This window comes from Gadus morhua, chromosome 15 (genome assembly GCF_902167405.1).
Source record: "Gadus morhua chromosome 15, gadMor3.0, whole genome shotgun sequence".
NCBI classification, from domain to species: domain Eukaryota; kingdom Metazoa; phylum Chordata; class Actinopteri; order Gadiformes; family Gadidae; genus Gadus; species Gadus morhua.
The window spans coordinates 22636723-22661151 of record NC_044062.1 but is presented as its reverse complement, the minus strand read 5'-3'; the positions used below and the strand labels follow the sequence as shown (position 1 = coordinate 22661151).

General features: G+C 47.3%; 3 protein-coding genes across 9 annotated transcripts in view; 2 read left to right on the top strand and 1 right to left on the bottom strand.

Annotated features, from left to right (window-relative positions):
• The window catches only part of arid5b (AT-rich interaction domain 5B), a 73495-nt gene extending 61019 nt beyond the window's left edge, over positions 1-12476 (top strand). Inside the window, exons 9-10 of the mRNA XM_030379254.1 lie at positions 8453-8669; positions 8922-12476. Of these exons, the coding sequence (XP_030235114.1) occupies positions 8453-8669; positions 8922-11051 (2347 nt within the window). The 3' untranslated portion in view covers positions 11052-12476. The remainder of the gene's footprint in view (positions 1-8452; positions 8670-8921) is intronic.
• Positions 12477-14923: 2447 nt separating this feature from the next.
• rtkn2 (rhotekin 2) lies at positions 14924-22324 on the bottom strand. Of its 2 annotated transcripts, XM_030379105.1 has the most exons (12): positions 22049-22324; positions 21090-21292; positions 20700-20758; positions 20523-20576; positions 20231-20348; positions 19733-19936; positions 19449-19543; positions 19004-19110; positions 18540-18671; positions 17843-18011; positions 17293-17400; positions 14924-17030 (listed from the first exon to the last, which is right to left on the bottom strand). In XM_030379105.1, the coding sequence occupies exons 1-12, from the start codon at positions 22181-22183 to the stop codon at positions 16303-16305; spliced, it is 2112 nt and encodes a 703-aa protein (XP_030234965.1). In that variant the 5' UTR covers positions 22184-22324; the 3' UTR covers positions 14924-16302. The 2 variants fall into 2 exon arrangements, with proteins under 2 accessions (XP_030234965.1, XP_030234966.1); XM_030379106.1 differs by lacking the exons at positions 21090-21292; positions 22049-22324 and adding an exon at positions 21056-21075.
• A 640-nt stretch (positions 22325-22964) lies between these two features.
• cep170aa (centrosomal protein 170Aa) overlaps positions 22965-24429 on the top strand; it is a 50177-nt gene continuing 48712 nt past the window's right edge. For 3 of the 6 annotated variants that reach the window (XM_030379096.1, XM_030379094.1, XM_030379092.1), the window contains exon 1: positions 22965-23399. The gene's annotated coding sequence lies outside the window, so the exon portion shown is untranslated. The remainder of the gene's footprint in view (positions 23400-24429) is intronic. The other 3 variants (XM_030379099.1, XM_030379098.1, XM_030379095.1) reach the window with 1 other exon arrangement.

The following is a 24429-nucleotide window of genomic DNA, read 5'->3' as shown; positions in this document are numbered from 1 at the left end:
ATGGAATTATGACTGATTATGCAAATGCACTGCAAGGTCTTTTTGATGCGGTCCGAGGCAGTAGAGGGTGGACGGGTTCAGCTCATGTCGTCTTTCCATATCCTGGCAATGTTTCCGCACCGTGGGCATTTCTCCTGCAGCTCATTTTGTGTTTCTACAACCCCGGCATTATCCTAAAAAGGCCATGTCTGTAAATTCTTCATCTTCATTCACCATTGAGGATTTTCACACCATGTCGAAAAAAAAAAGAAAAATACATATTTTGTATAAATTGACAGCTTGCAAATTCTTCCTTCTGTATCTCGCTCCCGGACTGTCACTGACGACGCTCCCAAAGCCCGGCGGGATTCATAACAAGCGTACCACACATGCAGTGTCTGTGGGGCATAGAAATGCCTTGTAGAGCCAGATGTGGAGGAAGGCTCCAGCTCCTTGCTCAGGCGCCAGGCATGGCAGGTGGGGTGGGGGGGGTGGGGTGGGGTGGGGGGGCAGGGCCTGGAGCTGGCCAGAGGTAGATATGCAGGGGGAGGGCACTGATGTGTGACCACTGCTAGCCTGGCCTTTTCCCTCTCAGGCCAGCGGGGGAGACGCTGAGAGAAAATAATGCTGAATCAATACAAAGCAATAATATCCAGACACTGCAGTGTGGCTATCAGGCTGGTGGAGGGGGAGGGATGGAGAGAGAGGGGGGGGGAAGGTATATAGCGAGAGAGAGAGAGAGAGAGAGAGAGAGAGAGAGAGAGAGAGAGAGAGAGAGAGAGAGAGAGAGAGAGAGAGAGAGAGAGAGAGAGACAGAGACAGAGACAGAGACAGAGACAGAGAGAGCGAGAGAGAAAAAGATAGCAAAGAGAATGAGGGGAAGTGAGGGAGGGATGCAAACAGAGAGAAAGTGATACCTATGTGAGGGAGAGAATTGTGAGAAAGTTTGACAGATAGTGGGGAGAGAGAGGAGAGAAAGAGATAAGAGAGATAGAAAAGTGAGAAGGAGCAAGTGAGGGTAAAAAGAGAGAGAGGGTGAGAGAGAGAGAGAGAGAGAGAGATATAGAGAGAGAGAGAGAGAGAGAGAGAGAGAGAGAGAGAGAGAGAGAGAGAGAGAGAGAGGGAGAGAGAGAGAGAGAGAGAAAGAGGGAGAGAGAGAGAGAGGGAGAGAGAGGGAGAGGTCTCCATTGGAGGGAAAGAGTTTTAGCTGAGTCTTGGTGTTTGGGCTGCTGCTCGCAGGGCAATTAGCTTCATTGTATTAACTCAGCAAACACAGGCATTCTCTCTGCATGATGAATGAGGCTGTTTGTGGGGCGCGCTCAAGTGTGTGTGTTTGTTTCCCAAAGGCGTCCTTGCCCCCCCCCACCCCTCCGACACAAACACACACACAGAAACACACACACACACACACACACACACACACACACACACACACACACACACACACACACACACACACACACACACACACACACACACACACACACACACACACACACACCTACACACACACACACACACACACACACACACACACACACACACACACACACACACACACACACATACACACACACACACACCTCCCCTCCCTCTAATCATTAGTCAATGTGCAACAAAAAATATAGTTCACACTGAAGAAGTACAAACCGGAACAACATTTATCGCTTGTCGTGGACGAGAACGGGGAAAGTCGGACAAGGAGAATATTCAGGGACCGGGTTGCTTTTCATATATACAGAATACACAGTCCTGCAGAACAACACTCTCTCGGCCGGCATTCTGACTAAAAAAAGAAGGGGAATTAAAAGAAGAAGCCTTGAATGTCCTCCATGTGTTCAGCTCTCTTCTTAAATGACCCATATTATGCCGTCCACTCGTCTTAATAATAAGATGATATGAAATTGTTGCCTAGGAGATGTTATTGTGAGCGATAGAGCGATGTGGGGGAATATAATCACTATGTTTATGTTGTCCGTGAGCGGGCAGGAACCACTCACCGTAATGGAGTAGCGCAGCTCGAATTGAGCCGACGATAACCTTAGCTAATTGTCATCTCCAATGTTACCGGTTTTGAGTCGTCAGGGCCCATTCATTAGTGCACAGGGGGGTAAAAAATCAATGTTGAAATGTCCGAGGCAAGGTCTGGCGCACTAGCTAAGGGGAAGCTTTAATGATATTTATTTAAACCGTTTCCCCAGATTAGCTGTCAGGGCCCAGCGCTCTGAATTAAAAATGAGGTCATGGAAAAGATGGCATCAATAACCTTGAAATAGACTGCCTCTTTTGCTTCTGTGTCGCGCCACTTTCTCTCCACACGACTCTCTCTCTCTCTCTCGCTCTCTCTCTCCCTCTCGCACTCCTTCATCTGTTCCTCTCTCGCCCGCTCTATGGATTCTTTCCTTATTCCACCTCCCTCCCACCCTCTGTTTTTTCTCTCGTCCTCCTCACTGCGATATGTGTCCCCCTCTCCGGCTCTTTCCATTACCTGGCGTTCTCTCGCTTCGACTCGCTTCTCTCTCTCTCTCCCTCCCCCTCCCTATCCCTCTCTCTCTCTCTCTCTCTCTCTCTCTCTCTCCCCCCCTCTCTCTCCCTCTCTCCCCCCCCCCCGTTTGTTCCCTCCATGCTGTTTCTTTCATTATACAGGTCAGCGCCTTTTAGCGGCTCCTACATATTTAATCTCCCTGCTTCCCTATGTGATCTCTTGTTACGGAAACATCCAGCTTTTTCTTTCCTTTTTTTGTTATCTCTCTTCATTCTTCGCCTGTTACAGATTTTAATACCTCACCATGCCTTGGCATTCTAATGTAATTGCACAAGGGGTTGGCAGGAGGGTGTGTGTGTGTGTGTGTGTGTGTGTGTGTGTGTGTGTGTGTGTGTGTGTGTGTGTGTGTGTGTGTGTGTGTGTGTGTGTGTGTGTGTGTGTGTGTGTTTGTGTGTGTGTGTGTGTGTGTGTGTGTGTGTGTGTGTTTGTGTGTGTGTGTGTGTGTGTGTGTGTGTGTGTGTGTGTGTGTGTGTGTGTGTGTGTGTGTGTGTGTGTGTGTGTGTGTGTGTGTGTGTGTGTGTGTGTGTGTGTAGGGGAGTGGGGGGTATATCCATAGCAACAGAGAAGCAATTTAGAATAATTTGCTATTTAAAAACTAAGGTTTCGGGCCAGAGGAACCCAAAAAAAAACACAAAAGAAGAAACAAGAAAACAGACGGAGGGGGTTAGGATGAAATCATTTCATCTTTAAAGCATTTGATGTTTGCCAGAGCCTACATAGACTCTCTCTCTCTCGCTCACTCTTCGCCCGGGAAACGCTCCCCAGCTCAGATTGCGGAGACGTGTATCTCCTTCTCTTTTTTCCCCGACACATGCACGCCATTTCCAATTTTAGTGGACTAGATGTTTTATTGATTCAGCCTTTATTCGTTCCTAGTGGTATTAATGTTCCTCACTTGCAGCGGGGCTGCCGCCGTTCCCCAGACACACAATATATTTCACACTGGATACGTTGTAGGAAACCTTGAGTCAGTGGCCGTGCCGCGCGCAGGGATATAATAGAAAAATAATAGAAGGCTGTTGAAAAAAAACCTCCCAGAACATTGGGGAGATTGTTTTCCGTGATATTTGCCCTTTGATTGGATGTAGATTGTATTGCACCAGTCAGCAGCAGCAGCAGCAGCAGCAGCAGCAGCAGCACAGCATTGTGAAACATCAGATACAGCAGGTTTCCAATGCAGCTTTCCAATCGATGCGGCGCTCTTGTTTTGAAAATACAGTCTATAAAGGGATGACCCTCTGTGCAAAGGAACACAGGGTATCAATGGGCTTGTAGCCGCTAATATCACGTAACCCCGAGGAGGAAACGGGAGAGGCGGGGGCGAGGGACACAAGCGGGATACCTCCTTCTTTACTGCATGTGTAACAAGTGGGCTGTCACCCTTGTTTCCTTTTTCAATAACAATAAGTCCTGATGCATAAAGCTGAGCCGCTGGTGCAGGGCGCCGTGAGCACATCCCCACTGCACCCCTGTAAGCGGGACTCCTTCTCTCTGGAATCTCATGTCTTCCAGCCACAGTGGCTGCACAGCCAGAGCGCTGGGTCTTTCCTAGAATAGCATCCGGCTATTTTAACCGTTCAATGCAACATTCTGCCCACCCCCCTCTCCCCCCGCGCAGTAAAGCGGTTCATTGAGCATGCAGCTGATGAAAAGCCAAGTGTTCTGTTCTGTTCTGCCGCAGTCTAAGTAATCACAATATGAGGTGATCTCTTTATGCGTGACACAGTAATCAAAAGACTAAAGTCTGAATGTGCAGCCAATGGCTATATATGTGACGTTACACACACATTACACCGTGTGAGTCAGCGTGTGAGTGTGAGTGTGGGACAGCTGATCGAACGGAATGGGGCCCATTCAAGTCTACTGAGATGTAAGACCGGCTCGGCATGGCAAATTAAATTAATACCATTTATTCACCAAACGTGAACCGCGGACTAGAGAGAGAGAGAGAACATGTGTGAGCTATTTATTTATTTATTATAAAAATGAATCGGGGGGGGGGGGGGGGGCTGTGCTTCACGGTACAGTAAATCAAAAGAGTGTTTTTCTATTCTTCACTGAATGAGAGACAAGTCGTATTAAAAGAGTTGTTGTTCTCCTCGCCACCTCCTCCTCCTGCTCCTCCTGTTTCTCTCTCCGCTGAAGGAGAAGCTGGACGGTGCGGGCAGAGGAGGAGGAGGAGGAGAGCGGGCGGCTAATGAGAGCGCCCCCCCGGGGCCCTTGGGGGTCATTTTAAATCTGCTATTTCCAGGCGTCCACAAAGGACTTAAGTTTTTGGTACATTCCTGCGCTGCCCCCCTGTTTTAACTGCATGAATGAGGGTCACTTCAAGTGGTTTGGAGCCCAGACAAAAGGGAGGCGGGGAGGGGGGGCTTAGGAACACAAATCTTTCCAAAATCACGGGAGCCCCTAGAACACGGCTACGTCGATTCACTCTCCTTCTTTATTCGGGTTTTTGGTCGGTTTTATACGTTTTTTTTTATTATCATTTGTGGTGTTTTTCTCCCAAAATTCCTCTTCGATTTGTATTTTAGAAATGATGTTTGATTATAAGGCTTCTATTCTGTCATGCCCCATCACCACCACCACTCCCATCACTACCATCATCACCACAACCACCACCACCACCACCACCACAACCATCATTCCCACCACCACCACCATCACCCCCACCACCACCACCCCACGGTCTTGGCATTCTATGCACTAAATTGTTCGACAGCCTCGGGATATGTCCGCCAGGTTTAAAAAAAAAAAAAACACTTTCTTTCCCCTCCCTTTTTATGAGTGGAAGCAGCCCTTGTGATCTTAACACAACACCAGTTAAGAATTAATTTCACCCCGGCTGGGGGAGAAGTTGTTGAAATGGAACGGCCCGCAGGCCTCTTTCCACTGATTTGGTGACTTAAGGCATTTCTTGGATTCCACAACACCCCTGGTTCCTGTAACTCAAAACCTAGATGAGACCAGCACATTGCTGCTGGTAAAGTCACCTTGTTTGTGCCAAGTTGCCGTTTTGAGGCGGAGGTGCTTAGGGTGCAATACCCTGCTTCAATAGAAGCACAGCCATTGCTTAGTTCACAATATGTGTTTTATCAGCTGTGTCATTGTTGTTGTTTCCCGAAAAGGAAGTTTGAGTCAGAGATGTTTTTTTTTTTTGTGTGTGCGTTTTTTACAGCTGTTTCATTAACCATGAGATCACATACTTGTCTTTTAAAAATTGGGATTTTTCTATTTATGTTTTTCTTTCCTGGATTCCTTTTTTTTTATCTGGAAAGTGGCTGCATAAACAAAATCAGAAAAAATAATTGGTATGTGGGGATGTTACGGATTTATTGACCGCATAAAAATGTAACCTCTTTCCTCGGTCTTTATTGACGTAAACCACACCCTCTAGTGGTTACAACTATTTAGTACATCTGGCTTTCGCTGAACTATTGCGCCTGCCAACATTCTTGCCCGCCCATCATTCGGGGAAACAGCGTCTTACTCGCGTGTATTTTATCATCCCCAATGTATCATCATGACTGTGATCATGACAATGTCAAATATACAGGGACTTTTATTACCCTTGTGATCGCAGAAAAATGGGAAGTTTTCAGGGCAGGAAAACACGACGAAAATCAATTTTACAAAGAACAGTGCCCTGTAGGCAAACAATTTTAACTGCTCAATTTAATTTGTTTGTGGAAATCTACACTGTAAGCAGTTGTAATATATATATATTGCTCAAAAAAGGGTTGTTGTATTTTGAAGGAGCTGTTTACCCATTTTGTTGCAATCAAAAGAATAGCATAACAAAGGACATATTCACAGTCAGACTCTTGGCGTTGCTCAGGACCATAACCGCACACTATCCTTTTAACATGTCACTCTGCGTGCTGAAGGGCCTCCAGTGATTTTACTGGCTCCTTCATTATCTGGCTGGGGAACACCCTCCCCCCTCTCCCCATATTGACATTCCATAAAGTTGACCTGGGGCCAGACAGCCTTCTCATTCCCACACACTGATACCAAACACGGTATACATGACACTGCTCGGGCACTTTGATGGCCAAATGGCAAGAGGCTGGACATTTGCACACAGAATGGGATGGAACACACTTTAGACTTGAGTTTTTTTTTCTTTTTACGGTCTCAGGAAATTAATCCCACTGTTTTGTGTTGCAAGCTGTTAGGTTCACTGAGGGATCGGGGACAAAACATTGCCCCACATAAACCTTATTTTACATGTCTGTGAAACGCCAAATACCCGAACGTCAATGTTTATGCTATGCGGTAACGTTTGATATCCTTTTATGTCATAAAATTATCATATCATTGTTATTGTTCCCATAATATATGTATATATATATACAGCCACTATATTCTATATAGTCACTCTTAAACATAATAATACCGCAGCCCCTCGGTATACATACAGCCTTACAGACAGATTTAGAATTCATTCCTCAATTTTATGCCAAACATTTTTTCTGTCCTCCCTCAATGTTTGTGTTATGCACTCTCTCTGTTGTTCCCTCTCTTTCCCCCCCTGTTTCTCTTTCATTCCTTCCTTCTCTTTTTACTATGGCTGGGCTCTGCCTCTCTCCAATAACTTAAGTCACATTTAATAGTACATTTCCTTTCTTGGCCCGAGGCCTGGGGGCCGGAGCAGCTGTATGAAATGTAGTTTCACCGCTTTGCCTGCCAGCACTTTTGTTCAGAGGAAAAAATAACAGAAAAATCCCACAGAGCCTCTTGAACTCAGTGAGGATTTTTTCTTCTTTTCCTTTTTTTTTCCTTTTGAAGAAAAAGGCAAAAGTACCCGTGATTCATTGTTTGTCTTATTGTGTTTGTTCCTTAAAAGGAATCAAAAGAGAGCTTTAATGGGCACTTGAAGGAAAAACCGTATTCATTCCATCGCCGCTGATTGAGAGAGTCATGCTGTGGTGTTCATCTTGAGAAATGTGTTAAGCGTTGAAATGTTATTCTTGTTTTCTTTAAAGCCGCTGGTTTTTCTCCTCCATGTTCTTAGTTTCTCAGCCCGTGACTATTTCCATCTGCTGTTTGGACCTGCGACAGCTTTCCCCATTACTTTCAAAATTATAGTGTTTTACTCTCATAGTTTAGAAAAAAACTGCTTTTCACATCATAAAACTCCCATTAGTTACGACATCTGATATGAAAGGCTGACGGAAATATAGAAAAAATAAAACGTCACGTGCAGTGAAACCCCCTTACCCTTGCTCACCTCAAAAGAGCAGTGGTATTTCCATAAAAATGTCAGCAAGTACGGCTTTGATTAAGTCAGAACATAGCTCCGCAGTAATCAGTCACTTCAAATGTGCAGTGTGTTCAAAACAAGGCTTGGATGCCAGCTGTCTTACTGTAACTGTTTTTGTGGTCCGACATGATTAATCACATCGGAAGATTAGATTAGAACTCATGCACACTGAGGATTTAAGAACAAGTACAACTGAGAAACGCTTCAGCTCCGCCAGGGCTGTGCCTCCGCCACCCTCTGACTCCCCCTGGTCATGTGACTGCTCGCTTGCTGAATTGTATGAATGCGGAGGAGGAAGCCTGCCTCCAATACTTTCGGGTGCATACACATACACAAACACACAAACACAGACACACACACACACACACGCACATGCACACACAATAACCTATCCACCTGAATCTGGATTTCCCTAAACCAGTGAGATTAAATAGAAAAAGGCAGCTAATGTGTGACAGGTATTAAGGAGAATAGCTGTGCGCCTCCATATTTGCGTACATCGCAGGCGTCTGACTCTAGCAGAGCGGAGGCGTATTATTATTCTTTCTTTTTGTTCCTATTGTTATTAAAACAGGAGATCTTATCCTTCCCACCTTCTTTGCCCTCCTGTGAAACAAATCAACATCGAGCAGGCTCTGAGCTCCTCCTTGTCTCCTCTACAGGCTCCTGCTGCCTTATGAGAGGAATTTGAAGGGCCAATCAGACACTCCGCTGCCCCTGGTCAAAGCCAAGAAGCAGGAGGGCAGCAAGGACAAGGCGGCCGCGGCCCGGGCCAAGGGCTCCGGGGCCAAGAAGTCCAAAGGCTCCCATAATCCCAAGCAGGGGCGGGAGAAGAGGGAGAAGGAGGATGAGACGGAGAAATGCAAGGAGAAGTTACAGGTCAGTACCACCCCAACCCCGATCCCCATGGGAATCTTTTTTTGTTCAGTCTGGGTATTTTTGGGGGTATTTTGTCATTCCTTTATATCTCATTTCATTCTTTATGCTTTGTCATTATCTCATCACTGTCATCTCCTCCTAATGCTGGTTGTTCTCCTGTGAAAACCCCCGAATACCATGAGTGCATCTGGAGGTATCGTGTTCGTCTATCTATGTTCTTTATATCTAAACCCCTGCGGTGACCGTTCCCAGGACTACGACGAGACGGAGGAGAGCGGCGAGCTGGCCGCGTGCGCCAGGCAGGAGGAGGGCCACCTGAAAGAAGACCCCGCCGTCATGGAGGAGGAGGAGCTACACTTCATCCTGAAGAAGGAGGAGTCCCTGGTCGCCGCGGACCCCCGCCCCGCCCCGTCCTTCAAGGAGAGCGGCGAATGCAGAGCGATACGCGCCGGCATTGACGCCCCCCCACGCAGACTGTCCAGCCCCCCGCCCGCCATCCTCCACGAGAAGCTCCCCTCCGAACTGCGGCCGGAGCCGGGAACGGTCGCCGTGCTCAACCCCCCCCCGTACCTGGCCCATCGCTGGGACCATCCCAACAAAGCAGCTGTGCGGGCGGGGCTGCCCGAGCCCGCGGCCAGGGGGCGGGACGGGGGTGCCGAGGGCCACGGGGGAAGGGTGGGCAAGGTGCTGCCCATGTTCAAGCAGCCGGCGGCAGACAGACAATCCGGGGACGCCTCGGGGCCCGACTCCTTGCCAGAGAAAAGAGACTATGGGGTCCCGAGGAGCGAGGTGCACCTGTCCCCCCCGCAGCTCACCGCATACTGCAGCGCGGGCCAGGGGGTGATGTCCCCCCTGGCCAAGAAGAAGCTTCTCTCGCAGGTGTGTGACACCAACCCCTTCTCCTACACCCCCCCCTCGGCGCCACTCCCTCCCCCGGCGCTGCCCCTCCCTCTCCCGCCCCCCTCGTTCCCCACCAGCGAGCGCGACCGGGAGAGGAGGGCCGGCGCCGGGGGGGAGGCGGGTGGCGTGAGGCCGGGTGACGTCACTCACGCCCCCCGTGTGAGTGACGTCCCCCCGGAGGTGGCCACTGTCTTCAGGCCGTCGGTCATCCAGCACGCCCAGAGCGCCAAGCCCCTGCACCCGGCGGCCGGCGGCGACCAGGCCGAGAGGAACCCTCTGGGCGAGCTGTCGGGGCCCTACGCCTGCCGGACCAACCACCACCTCCAGCCGCAGGTCTCCCCCCCCTGGCAGCCCTACCTGCCCCAGCCCCCCGCCCAGAACGGGGCGGAGAAGCCCGGGGAGAAGCTGCTGCACGGCGGGCCCCCGGCGCCGTCGCCGTCGCACAACCCCGGCTACGTGGCCGACTGCTACTCGTCGCCCCACCTCCACAGCCTCTACCGCCAGACGGAGAACTGCCTGAGCCACGACCGGATGGCCGGCCAGAAGAGGGGGCATTACGTCCGCGACGGCGAGGGCCGCGAGGGCTTTGTGTGCAGCGGCGTTGGCCTGGAGTGCGAGGGCCTGGCCTTCAGGTCGCACTACGGCGACCGGACTCAGACGCACGGCGACGGGCGCCACACCGACGACCAGCCCCGGGACTTCACCATCGCCAAGCCTCTCTCCCAGAGGCTGTCCTCCTTCTCCAAACCCCCGCCCTTCTGCAGCCTTCAGTATCCCATCATGCACCAGGGCGGGCTGGACTCCCACCCCAAGGCGTGCAGGGTCCCCCCCATGACCGTCTCCTCTCCCAAACCGCAGGGCGGCTCCCCGGACCCCTCGCCCCCGTGCTTCCCCGGCGGCGGGGGCAAGGCCTCCCCGGACGCGCCCCACACCAGCCCCTGCCGGCCCCCCTCCAAGCGGAGCCTGGGCGAGGCGGAGAACGAGGGCGCACCGGACAGGAAGGTGCGCGTGGTGACGCCCATGCACCCGGCCGGCCCACTGCGCCGGGGCGACCCCGAGGACCTGAAGCCCGCCGAGCCGGCGCACGCCGGCCACCTCAACACCCACCTCCCCGAGGGCCACCCGGCCACCGCCTACCCCTCGCCGCTCTACCCGGGCATGTACGTGTCGGCCCGGCCCCAGGACGGTCTGCACCATCAACAGCAGCAGCAGCAGCACCACCCGCACCACCATCACCACCACCACCACCCGGGGCTGCAGTACCTGAAGAGCCAGACCGCGGTGTCCCCCCTGGTGCCCCCCATGGCCTTCCACTCCATGCTGTTCCACCGGCAGCTGCTGGCCACGGGGCCCAGCCCGCACCACTTCTACCGGCACCCGGGAGGGGCGGCGCTGTACGGGGACCTGCTGCACCACCTCTACCCCCTGTCCACCCTGCCCCCGCCACAGCTCTCCTCGGTGCACCCCAGCACCAGACTGTGAGGAGGGAGACGCAGGCGGGCGGAGAGGGAGAGGAGGGGAGAGGAGGGGAGGAGCAAACCGGAAGGAATGACCACCACGTCGAGAGTAGAGAAGAAATAAACAATGCCCTATGTTTTCTTTTTGCTTCCTCTTCGTCCTCTGCTCTCGCGTCCCTCCCTCCCGTAAAGTGACTCATCCATTCAGACTTTTCTGTTGTTTATTCTGGTTCTCTGGGAGAAGGCTTGTCTTAAGTCGGAATGCAAACACTGACAATGAAACGCCGCTAGGTTACAGAGTGACGCGGCCACCGCTTAAACTGACTCAAATTCCACTTATTTTTATTCATTGTATTATTTACTTTTGCACTGTTATGATTTCATTACCACTCACTGTATTTTATTGTTTTTAATGTTATGGTTGTATCCTTTATTTGCACAATGCTGGTGTGTATGTGCTCACAAATCAGTCAGTCAACCTCAGTCACCGCCTGTCAGGTTGTCGCTCTCCACCGCTAAACGGGGGGGGGGGGGCGGGCCGGGAGAAGCCATTTGTTTACTGTGTCAGAGAATGGCATACATTTATTGCTGAAATACTAAACAAACACATTCAAAAGAGGAACCAGGGCGCTCGATAAAGCCTGCACCTCTAACATGTAGGGGTGCGCTTTCCATCCCGAACGGGAAACAGTTATTGAGTGTAATGGCACACTTCAGCCATAGGGTGGCGGTTGCATTTGTTTACATGTCTCCACGCTGAAAATTGTTGCCTGTTCTTTTTTCCTTTTGCTACAGCACATTTTCTGGTCACTCTTTGAAGGCAGGGGCTGATGTTGCTCTTTTGCAGAACCACGCAAAGACCAATATTGGACTCATGGTAGCAGTTTGGGGTGCTAAAGTATTCATGCATGTACTGTAAACTCAACTTCAACTCAATTCAGGTTTTTATTAAGGAATTATGTCAGGATAATTAGAAATGCAGAATAGTTACTTTATTTAATCTATTGACCAATCACAAGTTAATGTTTATTTTTGTATCATTGCAATCATTTAAAAAATTGTTTGGAAGTAGAATGATCCGAGCTCTCTGTAATTAGTGGACTTGTAGCAACTTGTTTTGTTCTTTCTTACTAGCATTATGGAATGCTCACCTCAAATCCACTTATTTTTTTATTTTTGTTTTCTGTTTTCTGTAGGCTCCCATATTGATTTGAATAGGAATGTTGGCAGTGAACTCTGTTGCTTTGCGTATACCTGTGCCTTCGCAATCTTAGTTTTAGAGTTAGCACGACAATTAAGGTCCATCTTAAAGAGTAGCAATTTAAGAGTATCATTCATACTATCAGTGTTGACTGTAAAGCAGCACAGGCATGCACACACACACACGCACACACACACACACACACACACACGTGCACACACACGCACACGCACACACGTACACACACACACGCACACGCACACACGTACACAAACACACACACACACACACACAAACAGACACACACATACGTAAACACACCTCAAACACACACACACACACACACACACACACACACACACACACACACACACACACACACACACACACACACACACACACACACACACACACACACATGCATATACACCAGGCATAAGAGAAAGAGAAAAGTAGTATTAATCCTACTATTCGAATCAACTGTTTTTCTTACTAGCAATTGTTTGCTTTTACAGCTGTTAGTTGTCTTAGGCTATCAATCAACAAAGAATACTTGAAAAGATTAACAAATATTTGACATTTCCCAAGCCTCTTGTCGTGTGACTTTGGAGAGGTGTAGCCAGCGTGTTTTTCTGGCAATGATCAAAAGGTACCAGAACTCCATAAAAAATTCCTCCTGCGCTCTGTAGCCAGAGGTGAAGAGACAACACCTGTTTCAGCTTTTACAGCCACTATAACTTCTGTTAATGGAAATCTGGGACAGCTCAAATACAGCGTTAACATGTCTAGTGTTTCAAAGTAAGAGGTGGGGTTTGGGGGGGGGGGAATACAAATAACACTATTACTGTTTGTGTGTCAAGGTTTTACGGATAATGCTTAACACAGTTCTGATGAAGTACTGAACCGTACTGTATGTTATCATGCGTAGGCTCGAGCCAGCATCCACTGCGTGCCGGCAAGCCTCCCCTGTACAAAGCCTCCATTGGGGATCAGAACCATGGCAACACACTCGCTCTTGTCTTACGTTCAGTGTAAATAGCACTGTAGATATTATTGCGTGGTTGTTCTCATATAAACTGCTATACTCTGTAAATAGCTCAAAGGTAGTATAAAGTCGGTCGCACAATGTAGTTGTGTGTCTTTGTATACTGAGTTCAAGGTCACACGTGAACGTGTTTAGATTCAAACCAACACTACATTTGAAGAACTATAAGATAATGTCTATCTTTTGTTTGTGCTCTATTCCACCCTCTCCGTTTCATTAACATTCATTCTAAACGTGTTGTTCTTTTGATACGATGGCCATCTGTTTACCAATCACCCAGCTGGCAAGTGAGGAAAAAAAGAGAATAAATGAAACATTTTGTATTATACAACCTCCTGTATATTTAATTAAAATATTTTACTATCTACATGGTTCCTGGGTTGGTGATATTATGTTGTCTTCCGCTCCGACTGATCAGAGAGATACATTTCTCACTGTTGGAATTTGTCTTCGACAATTTGTTAAAAAAAAAAAATAAGATTGTTTATTCAATGTTCTTTGTTTCTAACCAAACGCAGCACGAATGGGGATTTATTATTGTAATTCCATTATGTGGCTCTGAGAATCTGCTCTGCTGTAATCTTCACAGCAGGGTCTTTCTGGGCGAAAGGCCAGCTAACCCTCTCTAGTATTTGCTGCAGTAGAAAAATCTCCCGGCGCATGGACCTCGATTGCGGTATGTGTGCGAGTCTGAGTGTGTGAACGCGCTGAGCAGCAATAAAAGCTGCACTCTGACTTTTATTACCCTCCTCCACTTCCCTTAAACCCGCCCCATGAAAAAGATATTCAGCAAACAAACTCAGCATAAAATAAGGCAGACTTGCCAGCCCTCCTCTTCCAACTCACAGATCTGCAATAATAACATTTTAATAGAGGGTAAGATAAAGAATTATAGCCGCAAATGGCAATTGAGGGGTTCAAGCGAACATAAATCTCCATTTAAATCTCATGACGGCGCGCATGGACATCTCCAGCCCGGCCAGGGCCTCATGGCTCAGACCCGTGTGCAGCTCTCATGTTGGGCTGTGAGCCTGCTTAGCATGTTCGTTAACTGGGGGTGATTGATGCTGAAATGTGATTTAAGAATGTTGTATTGGCAGTGGGGTTGACGCTCCAAGGACAAAGCTCCGGTTTGTTCATAGGTTGAGTCCCACACTCGACTCTCTGGATTAACTAGGCCTGACATTTGTTTAAGGGCACACTAGTAGCAATTCACTGAATGCTAATATAGGGCGAGGGCTAACACATCTGACATGGTGTTCTTAGAACGCTCTAGGTGGAGTGGTGTGGGGGAAAGAGGCTTTAGCCATGGCGTTTTAGGAAAACAAATACAGCCTCATGGTTGTACCTCCTGCTCTACCTTAATGGCTGCTATGATTTTCTGATGTCAATCTATAATTACTTGATGCAGTTAAGGATAGAGACGGTACAATAGAGAAGGCTGCTGTTGCCTCAATAGATGGTGCTCCTTAATACATTGAGGAATTTCATTTTCAAATGAAAAAAGGACTACTCAGTAATCGCTGTTCATGCGTATTATCTGGGAAATTGAGCCCTGAGCACACGATGCATCAAGAGGCACCAGGCCTAATTAAAAGTGCAAAAACATAGTACATCCAAGATTAACTCGAATAAATATTCAACAAGGGTCTCTCTATCTCCACTATAAAAAGGCGCGTTTATTGATATTGCAGCAAAACATTACAGTCCGTCTTTTGAAATGCCCACAATGACGATATTAGAAAAGATGGTAAAAAGAAGTGCATTACAACTATTATGCCCATTGTCATGAAAACAAAAGGTAATCCAACCGCTTGAGAACGGCACCCGAGCAATTACCCCGGCTTTATAATCTACTAATAAACACAGGGGTGAAAGGGAGTACTTATCACCATCCAATAATGATATCTGACATCGGGGTGTGTAGCCTCAATATAGTCTTCTAAAATAGATTTTGATACACCATTGTGTAAAGTCAGTGTTTACAATGGAGAACAATCTACAAAATACAATCAAGAAAATAAACAATCAAGCTTAATGTTATTAGAATGAGCTGCAACCATTTTTGTGCGTTCAGTATTTTAGTCGTTTCAATGAAGCCAAAACAAAACGTTTTAATCATGGAGGATGTCAAAATGGGCTTCTATTCTGTCTTCCTTTTTCCAAGATTGGGAGCAGGTGGTTTTAATATTTTACTCCGGTTAGGCTCTTCATTTTTTCTCCTTTTTCAGCCAATCAGGACGTCCCCTGCTCTTGGCCATCTGCCATGACAGGCAGCAGACAGTTGAGTGGTTGAAATATTGAGTGGTTCAAAATGTTCCAAGGTATTACATGATGTTTTCATCATACTAGCTAATAGAGATGCCTTGTGTTGCATTAAGGTTATTGGAATTCATGGTCGACATTATAAAACACAAACAACTACACTACTCAGAATATTGTTACAAAAAAACTAAGAACAAAATCAGTCAACAATTCACATTACAGATTTGCAACAAATAACATGTTTGCAGAGGTAATGACATAGTCACAGTTACGTTAGTGTTTCAAAGCAAATGATCCATTAATAGACAGATTTGAATGGAAACGCTGCACTACAGCGAGGTGCCAAGAGGCAGAGATGAGACACATTAATCATCTCCATTTGTGTGGGAGAGGATTGATGTGGAGAATTTGCTTACTGGCGTATGAGCCCTCCAACCGTGTGCAATTTAGGCCTCTGCCTTTATTGGTTCATTTTAATCAATTTTTAGTCCAACCAATCTAGTTTCACTAGCTGGTTATTTTTAGTCTGGTTAAAGATGTGATTAAAAAGCCATACCAGGAAATGAGTATCAGTAAATTACAAAAAGAAAATCGAAATTGTAATTTAAGGCACACAGTAGGCAAATAATGTGCAGCATAATGGATTATAATAACGCACTATAATTATAATTATACAGATTATAATTATGATAGAGTGCTGGATACATGAACAGGAGTGCTCCTGCTGCCCTCTCTAGTCCGGAGCCTGTGTTGGTCCGGTCCGCCTCACCAGCCCTTGGGGTTCATCTTCTCCCGGAAAGACTTCCTCGCTTTGCTCCTTGGGGCCGGCACGGGGCCCAGCCTGAGGTCCGCCGTCAGGGGCCCGGACCGGGGGTCGTCTCTGTCGGGGGCCCGGGCGTGAGGGTCCTGGGGGTGACTGGCGCCGTGGGGCTGCACGTCGAGGTGTCCCAGGGGGGCATTCTTCCGACTCAGGGGCGCGGCCCCCCCACCCCCGGCGGGGTGGCTCCTCTGGAGCTGCTGGATGATGGCGGAGAACTTGGCGTCCAGCGACGGCCGTCCCGTCTTTGACCTCGGGGCGGGGCGCTGCAACGCGTTCTCCTTCTCCCTGCTGGGGGCCGAGGGAGGAGGACGGGCTGGGATGGGGCGGATGGAGGCGGGGAGGGGGGGGCGGGCCGGGCGAGCGGGCGGGGGATCGCAGGGCGAGGGAGGGGGAGGGGCCCGGCGCTTCTTGCTGCTGTTGGGGGTGGAGCCACTGCCGGGGGCGGGGGTGGAGCCGCCGCCGGGGGCGGGGCTGGTAAAGGGGGTGGAGCTTCTGCTGGGTGACATGACGCTCTTCTGGACCACCACGGGGCGGGACCCGTCGAATAGGGTCGACCAATTAGGGGCTCCCCTTTCCTCCTCCTCCTGACCAATGAGAAAGTGGCCGTCTGACTTCTCAATCTGGCTGTGGATGATGTCTGTGATGCTCTCAAACTTGCGTGGCGAGTTTATACCTGGAAAGATTCCAAATACATATGCTTAACATTTACTTCATTAGGATTAATTTGAAATGCTGTGCCAAAAACACAGGGATATTAAAATAGTGCTAAGAGCATTTCACAACACAATAATACTTAGCAATCAACCCCCGTCAATGTTGTTAGGCAGTCAGTCAGTCAGTCAGTCAGTCAGTCAGTCAGTCAGTCAGTCAGTCAGTCAGTCAGTCAGTCAGTCAGTCACTGGTTGGGCTCAGTCAGCCACTGGTTCCCAACTCACTGAGATCGTTGTAAACAGAGTCCGCCTGTTTGGTGAGGAAGAGTGCTGGTTTGGGCGGGGTCTCCACCTCCATCTCCATCAGCCGGTCACAGCAGTGCAGCCACTCGCCTGCTCCCCACGCCACCACACACCACACGGGACAGAGGCAGAGGGACGCACAACGTGAACCTTCTGCAGTGCCATGCCAGACGTCCCCAGCACCTTTCTGCTGCTAAACAGCAGTAGTGTAGCGCCTGAGGGGGGCCATGTTTACAGAATAATGATAATAGAATACACTCGTACAGCAAATGGAAAAGTCTAACCAGCTTTAGGACAACTCTAGACTCTTCATGGCATCTCGCCCGACATCGTTATCTGAACAAATCCTGCAATCACACCGCTGCATTTGTATGTGTGCTAGTGTGTCATGTTATTATGACACACAGTATTTACCAATCGCTAATCTTCCAATGAATACACAAACAATGAACCAGACGACCGTTGCTCAGGCCAGGCACTGAGCGAGCGCGGTTACAGCGGGTGTCTGGGTGTGGTCCCGACAGCGACTCACTCTGGTCGTAGAAGTGTTGGTGGAAGGCATCGACCCAGTCCTCCAGCTCCTCCCGGCCCTCCATGGTGAAGAGGGCCGACTCAGAACCCCCCGGCGAGGGGTTGATGATGGTCAGACTGTTTGACCTCCGACCCGACGAGTCCTTCTCCGTCACACGGATGCGCGTGTTCTGTGTTGATAAGAATTGTAGCATTCACTTTTTCAAACGCCCGACGAGGAACTGTTTTTCACTACACTGCTAATATTTTATTATTTTATTTCATAAACAGATCATTGTTTATGGAAATGTGTTTTGGCGGCGTCCAAGTTTGTAAAGAACTATTACTGATAACAATAACAACTTTAAATGAGTTTTGTCGTTCCCCTATTACATTATAAGCGCTTTGATGAGATCTAAAGGGGGCAATACTAATTTCAGAAACCAAACCCAAATTAACTAACACAATAGAGAAGATAAAAAACCCATGTCTAAATGAGAAGCTGTGTAATGGTTCTCTGGTGTTTCCGCTATTGAAGGGTATCTTAGTTTGAGGGTTTAATTAAGGTCTTAATTAAATACAACGGATAATATGATAATAAAAAAATGGCATTCTTATAATGTTCAGGTGATTACATATATTGGAAAATGGAAAAATGTGAATTCAGTGGGAAAACAGATAAAGATAAGAGGTTCCTTGTGAAATACTTTACCACTCACCTTATTGACGGGTATTTGCTGGGAAGGCTCTACTTTGGCTGTGATTTCCTCCGGGCTGAAGTAGCAGTCTAGAGAGCCGGCGCTGAGCACACAGTACATGCTGCAGCAGCGCAACACCCCCTCCACACACTGCTGCAAGGGACCCAATCAACAAAACTTTCACATCAGAATGGGTCAAATGCACCATTTTGTTTCAATAAACAACAGTCTTTATATTGTTTTAGTTCAAATAAATGAATTCAAGTATGCTCAATCTTAGACCAACCACCATTACCTGAAGATAATCACTTATACATTTTTCATTCGGCACGACCAAAACAAAAGGTTATTTCAGAACATATTGAAAATATAATCATGTGCCACTTTAATTTCATTAATATGTGCTTGTTTATAGGTTAGTTATATTTTTACTATTTACTATTGACAGTTTTTGGGTGTGCTTAAGCCATTAGTAATCAGCTTACCTGTTGGTTGAGGTGTCCACTCATAGTGGCCTGTGTCATACAGTGAGGCTGAGCAACCAATCGACAGCAGAGGTTCCCATAGAGTGGCAGCCACGAGGACCAATCAGCTGTGAATGTGGGTGGTATAGCTTTAGAAAAATGTCATCACTATATACTAATTATTTGTCAATTAACAGAAAGCATTCAAGGGAATTAAATTGCAGTATCTATTATGAAAAGCTACAACACACAGTTTATATCACGAGCAGCTGGATAATAAATAAGTAATCAAACATAGAATATGTGAAAAACTACAATGGATCCAGCATCTTGGGTATGACTCCTGCTTTTAATAATTTAAATATTTTAGTCAATATTTAATTATTTATTGAAACATCTGTGCCAAAGCAGCAGTCGCTCCCGTGATAGTGTTTTCTCTCTGCTGCTTTCATGCTTTGGTCCTCACCATCCTGCAGCACCACCAGCGAGTGGGACTGGAAGCTGCCCTCGGCCTCAGACAGACACAAGGTGGTGTAGGCCAGCAGGCTGTACTTAGTCCCACTGAGACACACACACACACACACACACACACACACACACACACACACACACACACACACACACACACACACACACACACACACACACACACACACACACACGATGGATTAGTACTGTCAAGAGCAATGTCTGTATTAAACAATAACCACTTGTCTGAGACAAGTTATTAGAAGCAGGTATTCCACCTACGGGGGTATTGGATGCGAATGTAGGAAGCTGCCAGGGTCAGAACTGTCCAGGAGAGGGCAGAATTTTTTCCCAGAAGCCTTTCCCATCGAGCTGCGCAGCTTCTTGGCCAGTTTCTTTGGCGTGTTTGCGAGAATTGTGCTGTCGTCCTCCACCGCGCAGCTCCACAGCTCCACCTTCAGTTCAAACTGGGGTACTGCCTCGTTACTGAAAGATAACATAACTGCAATTACAAAAAAATACAGTATCTAAAAAATATATAATGACATCGTTTTCAATTGATGAAATTAAGCTACAAATCCGAAGGTAGACACACTCAAGAATGCATAGAGGTATAAAGCAATAGATAAAGCAATAAACACCGGCAATTAAAGTCTACAACATGTCTTCATCAACAACAAAAGTGCATATTGTGCCTTCTATCTGGAATATAAATATGAATCTTATGCTAAATTGGATCCATATTGTTATTCTAATAAAGTAAGTACTAAAGACACTGACAAGATGGTGACTCCCTTGAAGCAGACGTCAGTGGCTGACCGGTCGACCACCACCATCTCCGTGTCAAACACCTCAAAACCGATCTGCATCACACAGAACACCGCCACCCGGCGAGAACCTGGAAAACACAAGAGATCCGATCCATAGCATAACCAGATCTCGTGTTTGTTGAACAAAAAACAATCTCAGAAAAAAATATTTACAGGAAGTTTTTCTAAATAACAACCAAGAAAACTAAAAGCAAATAAAATAATAAATTTCTATAGGACCAAAATCTAAAACCAAAACCTACTTCCTCTGTTATTGAAGTGGTCTGTATCTTTCCACATCAACGGAATACGCAGCCCTGAAAGGTGAAGAAAAGTGTGATCTGAAAAGTGTCTATTGTATCTGAGGCAGAGAATAATTCTTTTTGTAGCTTTGTTTACAGATAACATAAACATTTGGAGACACATCGTAATACTCTTACCAGCAATAGCCACCTTCCCAGCACAGGGCACACGGTTATCTGAAATTGGATCTGCAAGACTGAAAGAAAGTATTCCCTTTTAGCCAGAAAATGCAGACAAGGTTGTCAGTCAAAACATTCCCATTGCATCAAAACCTTTTGTGAGTGCATCTCAAATATTAGTTTCAGTTCTTTGGATAATCTTGCTTCGATTAGAACTTTCCTTTGCTCCCTTTGTTTGTCTGAAATTCCATGTCTTCCCCATTACTATTTTTTGGCCAATTGTATTTCAACTACTACTATATCCTATCCTAAGCTTACAGTTGGTTCAGGTACATGTCCTTAGGAAGAAAGCAGGGGTTTAGGGCTGGCCTGACCTGGCCTAGTGACCGGGATCCCCTCCTAACCAACCTCCTGGTGGCTCCCATCAGGTCCTCCTCCTCCTCCTTCTTCTTCTGCAGCTGAGCGAGGTAGGCCCGGACACGGGCGTTGGAGGTCAGCAGGCTCTTGGAGACGTTGAGGACCTGATCCCTTTTGCTGCTGGCGAGCAGCAGCTTGTAGGCCCCGTCACGCATCCGCAGCTCAAAGTCAAGCTTGCCCTGGACATTGGAGACCTATACCACAGAGTCACAAATACAGAGAGCATTCGAAAATAAATGGGATCTGTTCGATGGGTAGGCAGTTTGATGAATTCAAACAATGAGAGAAAGATTGTGTGATTTAAAAAATGTTATTACAATATTACCCATGAGAAGAACACATGTCGGACGATGAGATTTGGGAACCAGTGGACATCATACATGCTATTGTAATGCGGGCTGCATGTGGCTATAAGCCACATGCAGCCTGTTTCTTAGATATTCGTCTTCTGTATCTACAAAAAATGTATCCTCTACTATCTGAACAGTGTTATTCAGAAGACTTCGACATCTTTTCATCCTATTGCCACGAAATAACATTAGTTGAACGAGAGAAAAAATTCATGTATGCACACATTTCAAATGTTATTTAACTGTTCAAAATGCAAACAAGGTCCAGGTTTCAATGCCTTTAGATGTTGGATGAATGCAGGAACCTAGCCGAACGTCCCTCCCCTATCGGGTGGCTCTTAGTATTGTTCATGGACTGAATGGACATGAGAGAGGGTGGGGTTCACTTTATGGTTCAATAATGATCTGGGCTATCCAACAGTTCACTATTGATATGTGTTATTTAAATGAATGATACCAAAATAACCATGCCGTTCAGACGGTCACCTTCAATAGTCTCCAGGGCAGTAACATTATGATTGGCCTTTGCACCATCAGATCACATCAATAACCCATGTTGACAGCCGAGTCAACAGACACCTGCTACATACGATCGCCTACCTCGTTCTGCTGAAAGAATGTGCTCTGTCGTATTTTCTTCCTCTTGGTCTCCATAGCAAAAGCCGAACAGGAGGACAGTGAAGATCTAGTAGTTGTATTACTTCTGAAGATTTGAACGTCCCGCGGATCGTCCATGTTGGCTGGTCTCTCGGGCAGAAGGAAGCCCTGCCCCCAGCCTCCAGTCACAACGCCTCTCCTCGCGGGAAGCGCCCTGATTTGAATTCCGCCTTGTCTACTGCGGGCGGAACATTTCTACGCAGAAGGATATGAGTAGAAATACTGGAACTCCGCCCATCTGTTTCCATTTTACACAAAACGAGCGCCTCCGCGCTGACGGAATGCTTTCATTCTGTCGGACAAAACAGGAATGAACTAATTAAGATTTTCAAATAATCTTGTTGTTGTTAAAACGTCAAATTCGTCTGTTTCTACGTAGTTCACAAATGTGGTTTAGTAGTAAAGAATGCTCTCTTTATATATGTCTGTGTGTGGTCTGGTCAAATTTGAGTTGACGTATACGTTCAACGAACCCAAACGAAGCGAGATTAGTTTACTGCTGCAATGCAATGTGCACATGGCAATTATTATAGATAGACGAGCGTGGACGTGTTGATACAATCATATTATCCTGTATAAAACCACATTACCGAATTCAGTAGCCTACCCCAGAAAGCATGTAAAATATTTGATCAATGCCAAATAAGAATTGAATTGGATAAAAACATAAATTATATATTTTGCAACATACTCTTAATGGTGTTTTTAGTTCAAGTATATCAATTCAATAATTAAACAATTTTTTTTATTCAAAATAAAATAATAACAGGCAGCAGCAGCAAACCAACTCCCCGGAACGTGACCGTTGGTCCAGGAAGCCCGCGCGCCCGGTTGGCTCGCTACTTCCGGTGAGGCTGGAAGTGTAAACGCAGGCGCAGAGGAGGAGTGGGAGGCCAGTCTCCAGACCAACCGCTACCGCGAGACGCGACGTTATTGCTGAGCAACCGGCAGACAGAGCGCGAGCTGACTGACGCACGCACGGGGCTCACTGGGCCGGGCACAGCGGCGCGCGCACGGCCATTGGGATACAGGCTGGAGGAGAAGACAGATAGATAGAGGAGCGGAGAGGACCGCTTTAAGAGGCTCCGGAGCGAGAGACCGAGGAGAAAATAGGGCGAGAAGACAGGACAGAGAAGCAGAGAGGACCGATTTAAGAGCCTCCATAACAAGGGGCCGAGGAGAAGACAGGATAGAGGAGCAGAGAGGACAGGATAGAGGACCAGAGAGGACAGGACGGAGGAGCAGAGAGGACCGCTTTAAGAGCCTCCATAACAAGGGACCGAGGAGGAAACGGGTGAGCTAAGTCGCATGCTGTCTTATAACCCACAATAAAAACCCGCCTGGGCCTGGTCTAACGTTGCGGTTATTACACAGTGTTTACCATGGGGATAACTTCATACCCGTCTTATTAGGGACGTTTTCCTGTTCTCCGCCCATTAAATGTGTTAAATGTTGAGATGATACATGCATGGCCCCACCATAATCACGGGCCTGCCTGTAATCTTTTATTTCACCCATTATACGCGGAATGCATAGGTTTTTTTTATTTTTAGGTCAATGTAGTATTAATGCAAATAGGAAATAGTCTGCCACCCATCTGGCTGCTCCACTCAGAGGCTGCTGCTGCTGCACGCTTGGTCGTGCGCGGCATGACTAGCCCATCATATTTGTGAACGGGGACTTCTCCTTTCAAATGGTTGACTTAGTGTATTTTCCTTGGTTATTGATCGTTCCTACCGTCCTTCATCGTAACATGGTGTGCATCGAGCCGGTCTAGTTGTCCACATTGTGGCTGCAGGAGGCGTGATGCTGAGCACAAACGCCGGTCAGGGGACGCGGTGGGCGGACGATCTCGTATCAAACCTTAAACATGTTAATGCATGTGGTTGCAGGCATATTTGGATGTTGTTTGTGAAGGTTAACCCAAAATGTTTCCCTCACCTCGATTCGCGATCCGTTGTGGAATCGATGCCGGAGCCCCGTGTGTGTTTGAGTGGTCTTTGTTTTCTCTGTAGCGTGCGCCCCATCCGCTCTTTGTTTTGGGTTGTATACTGCTATCAGCTTAGCACCTTTTACAACTTTCAAAACGGATCAAGCATGTTGGTGAAAGAAAGCCAGGTGGATTATTAAGCTTGCAATACAACTGGTCACGAACAAAGGTTATTCTTAGATGCTTGTCATTTCGAGCATATCATTAATACATAAGAGTAGCCTACTAGCCTGTCAAATACATGGAATTTTCCAGTTTGGTTCAGCTTGTCTATCGTTAATTGCATTATTATTGCCCAAAATATGATTTGAAACCGAAATTCATATTAGATATA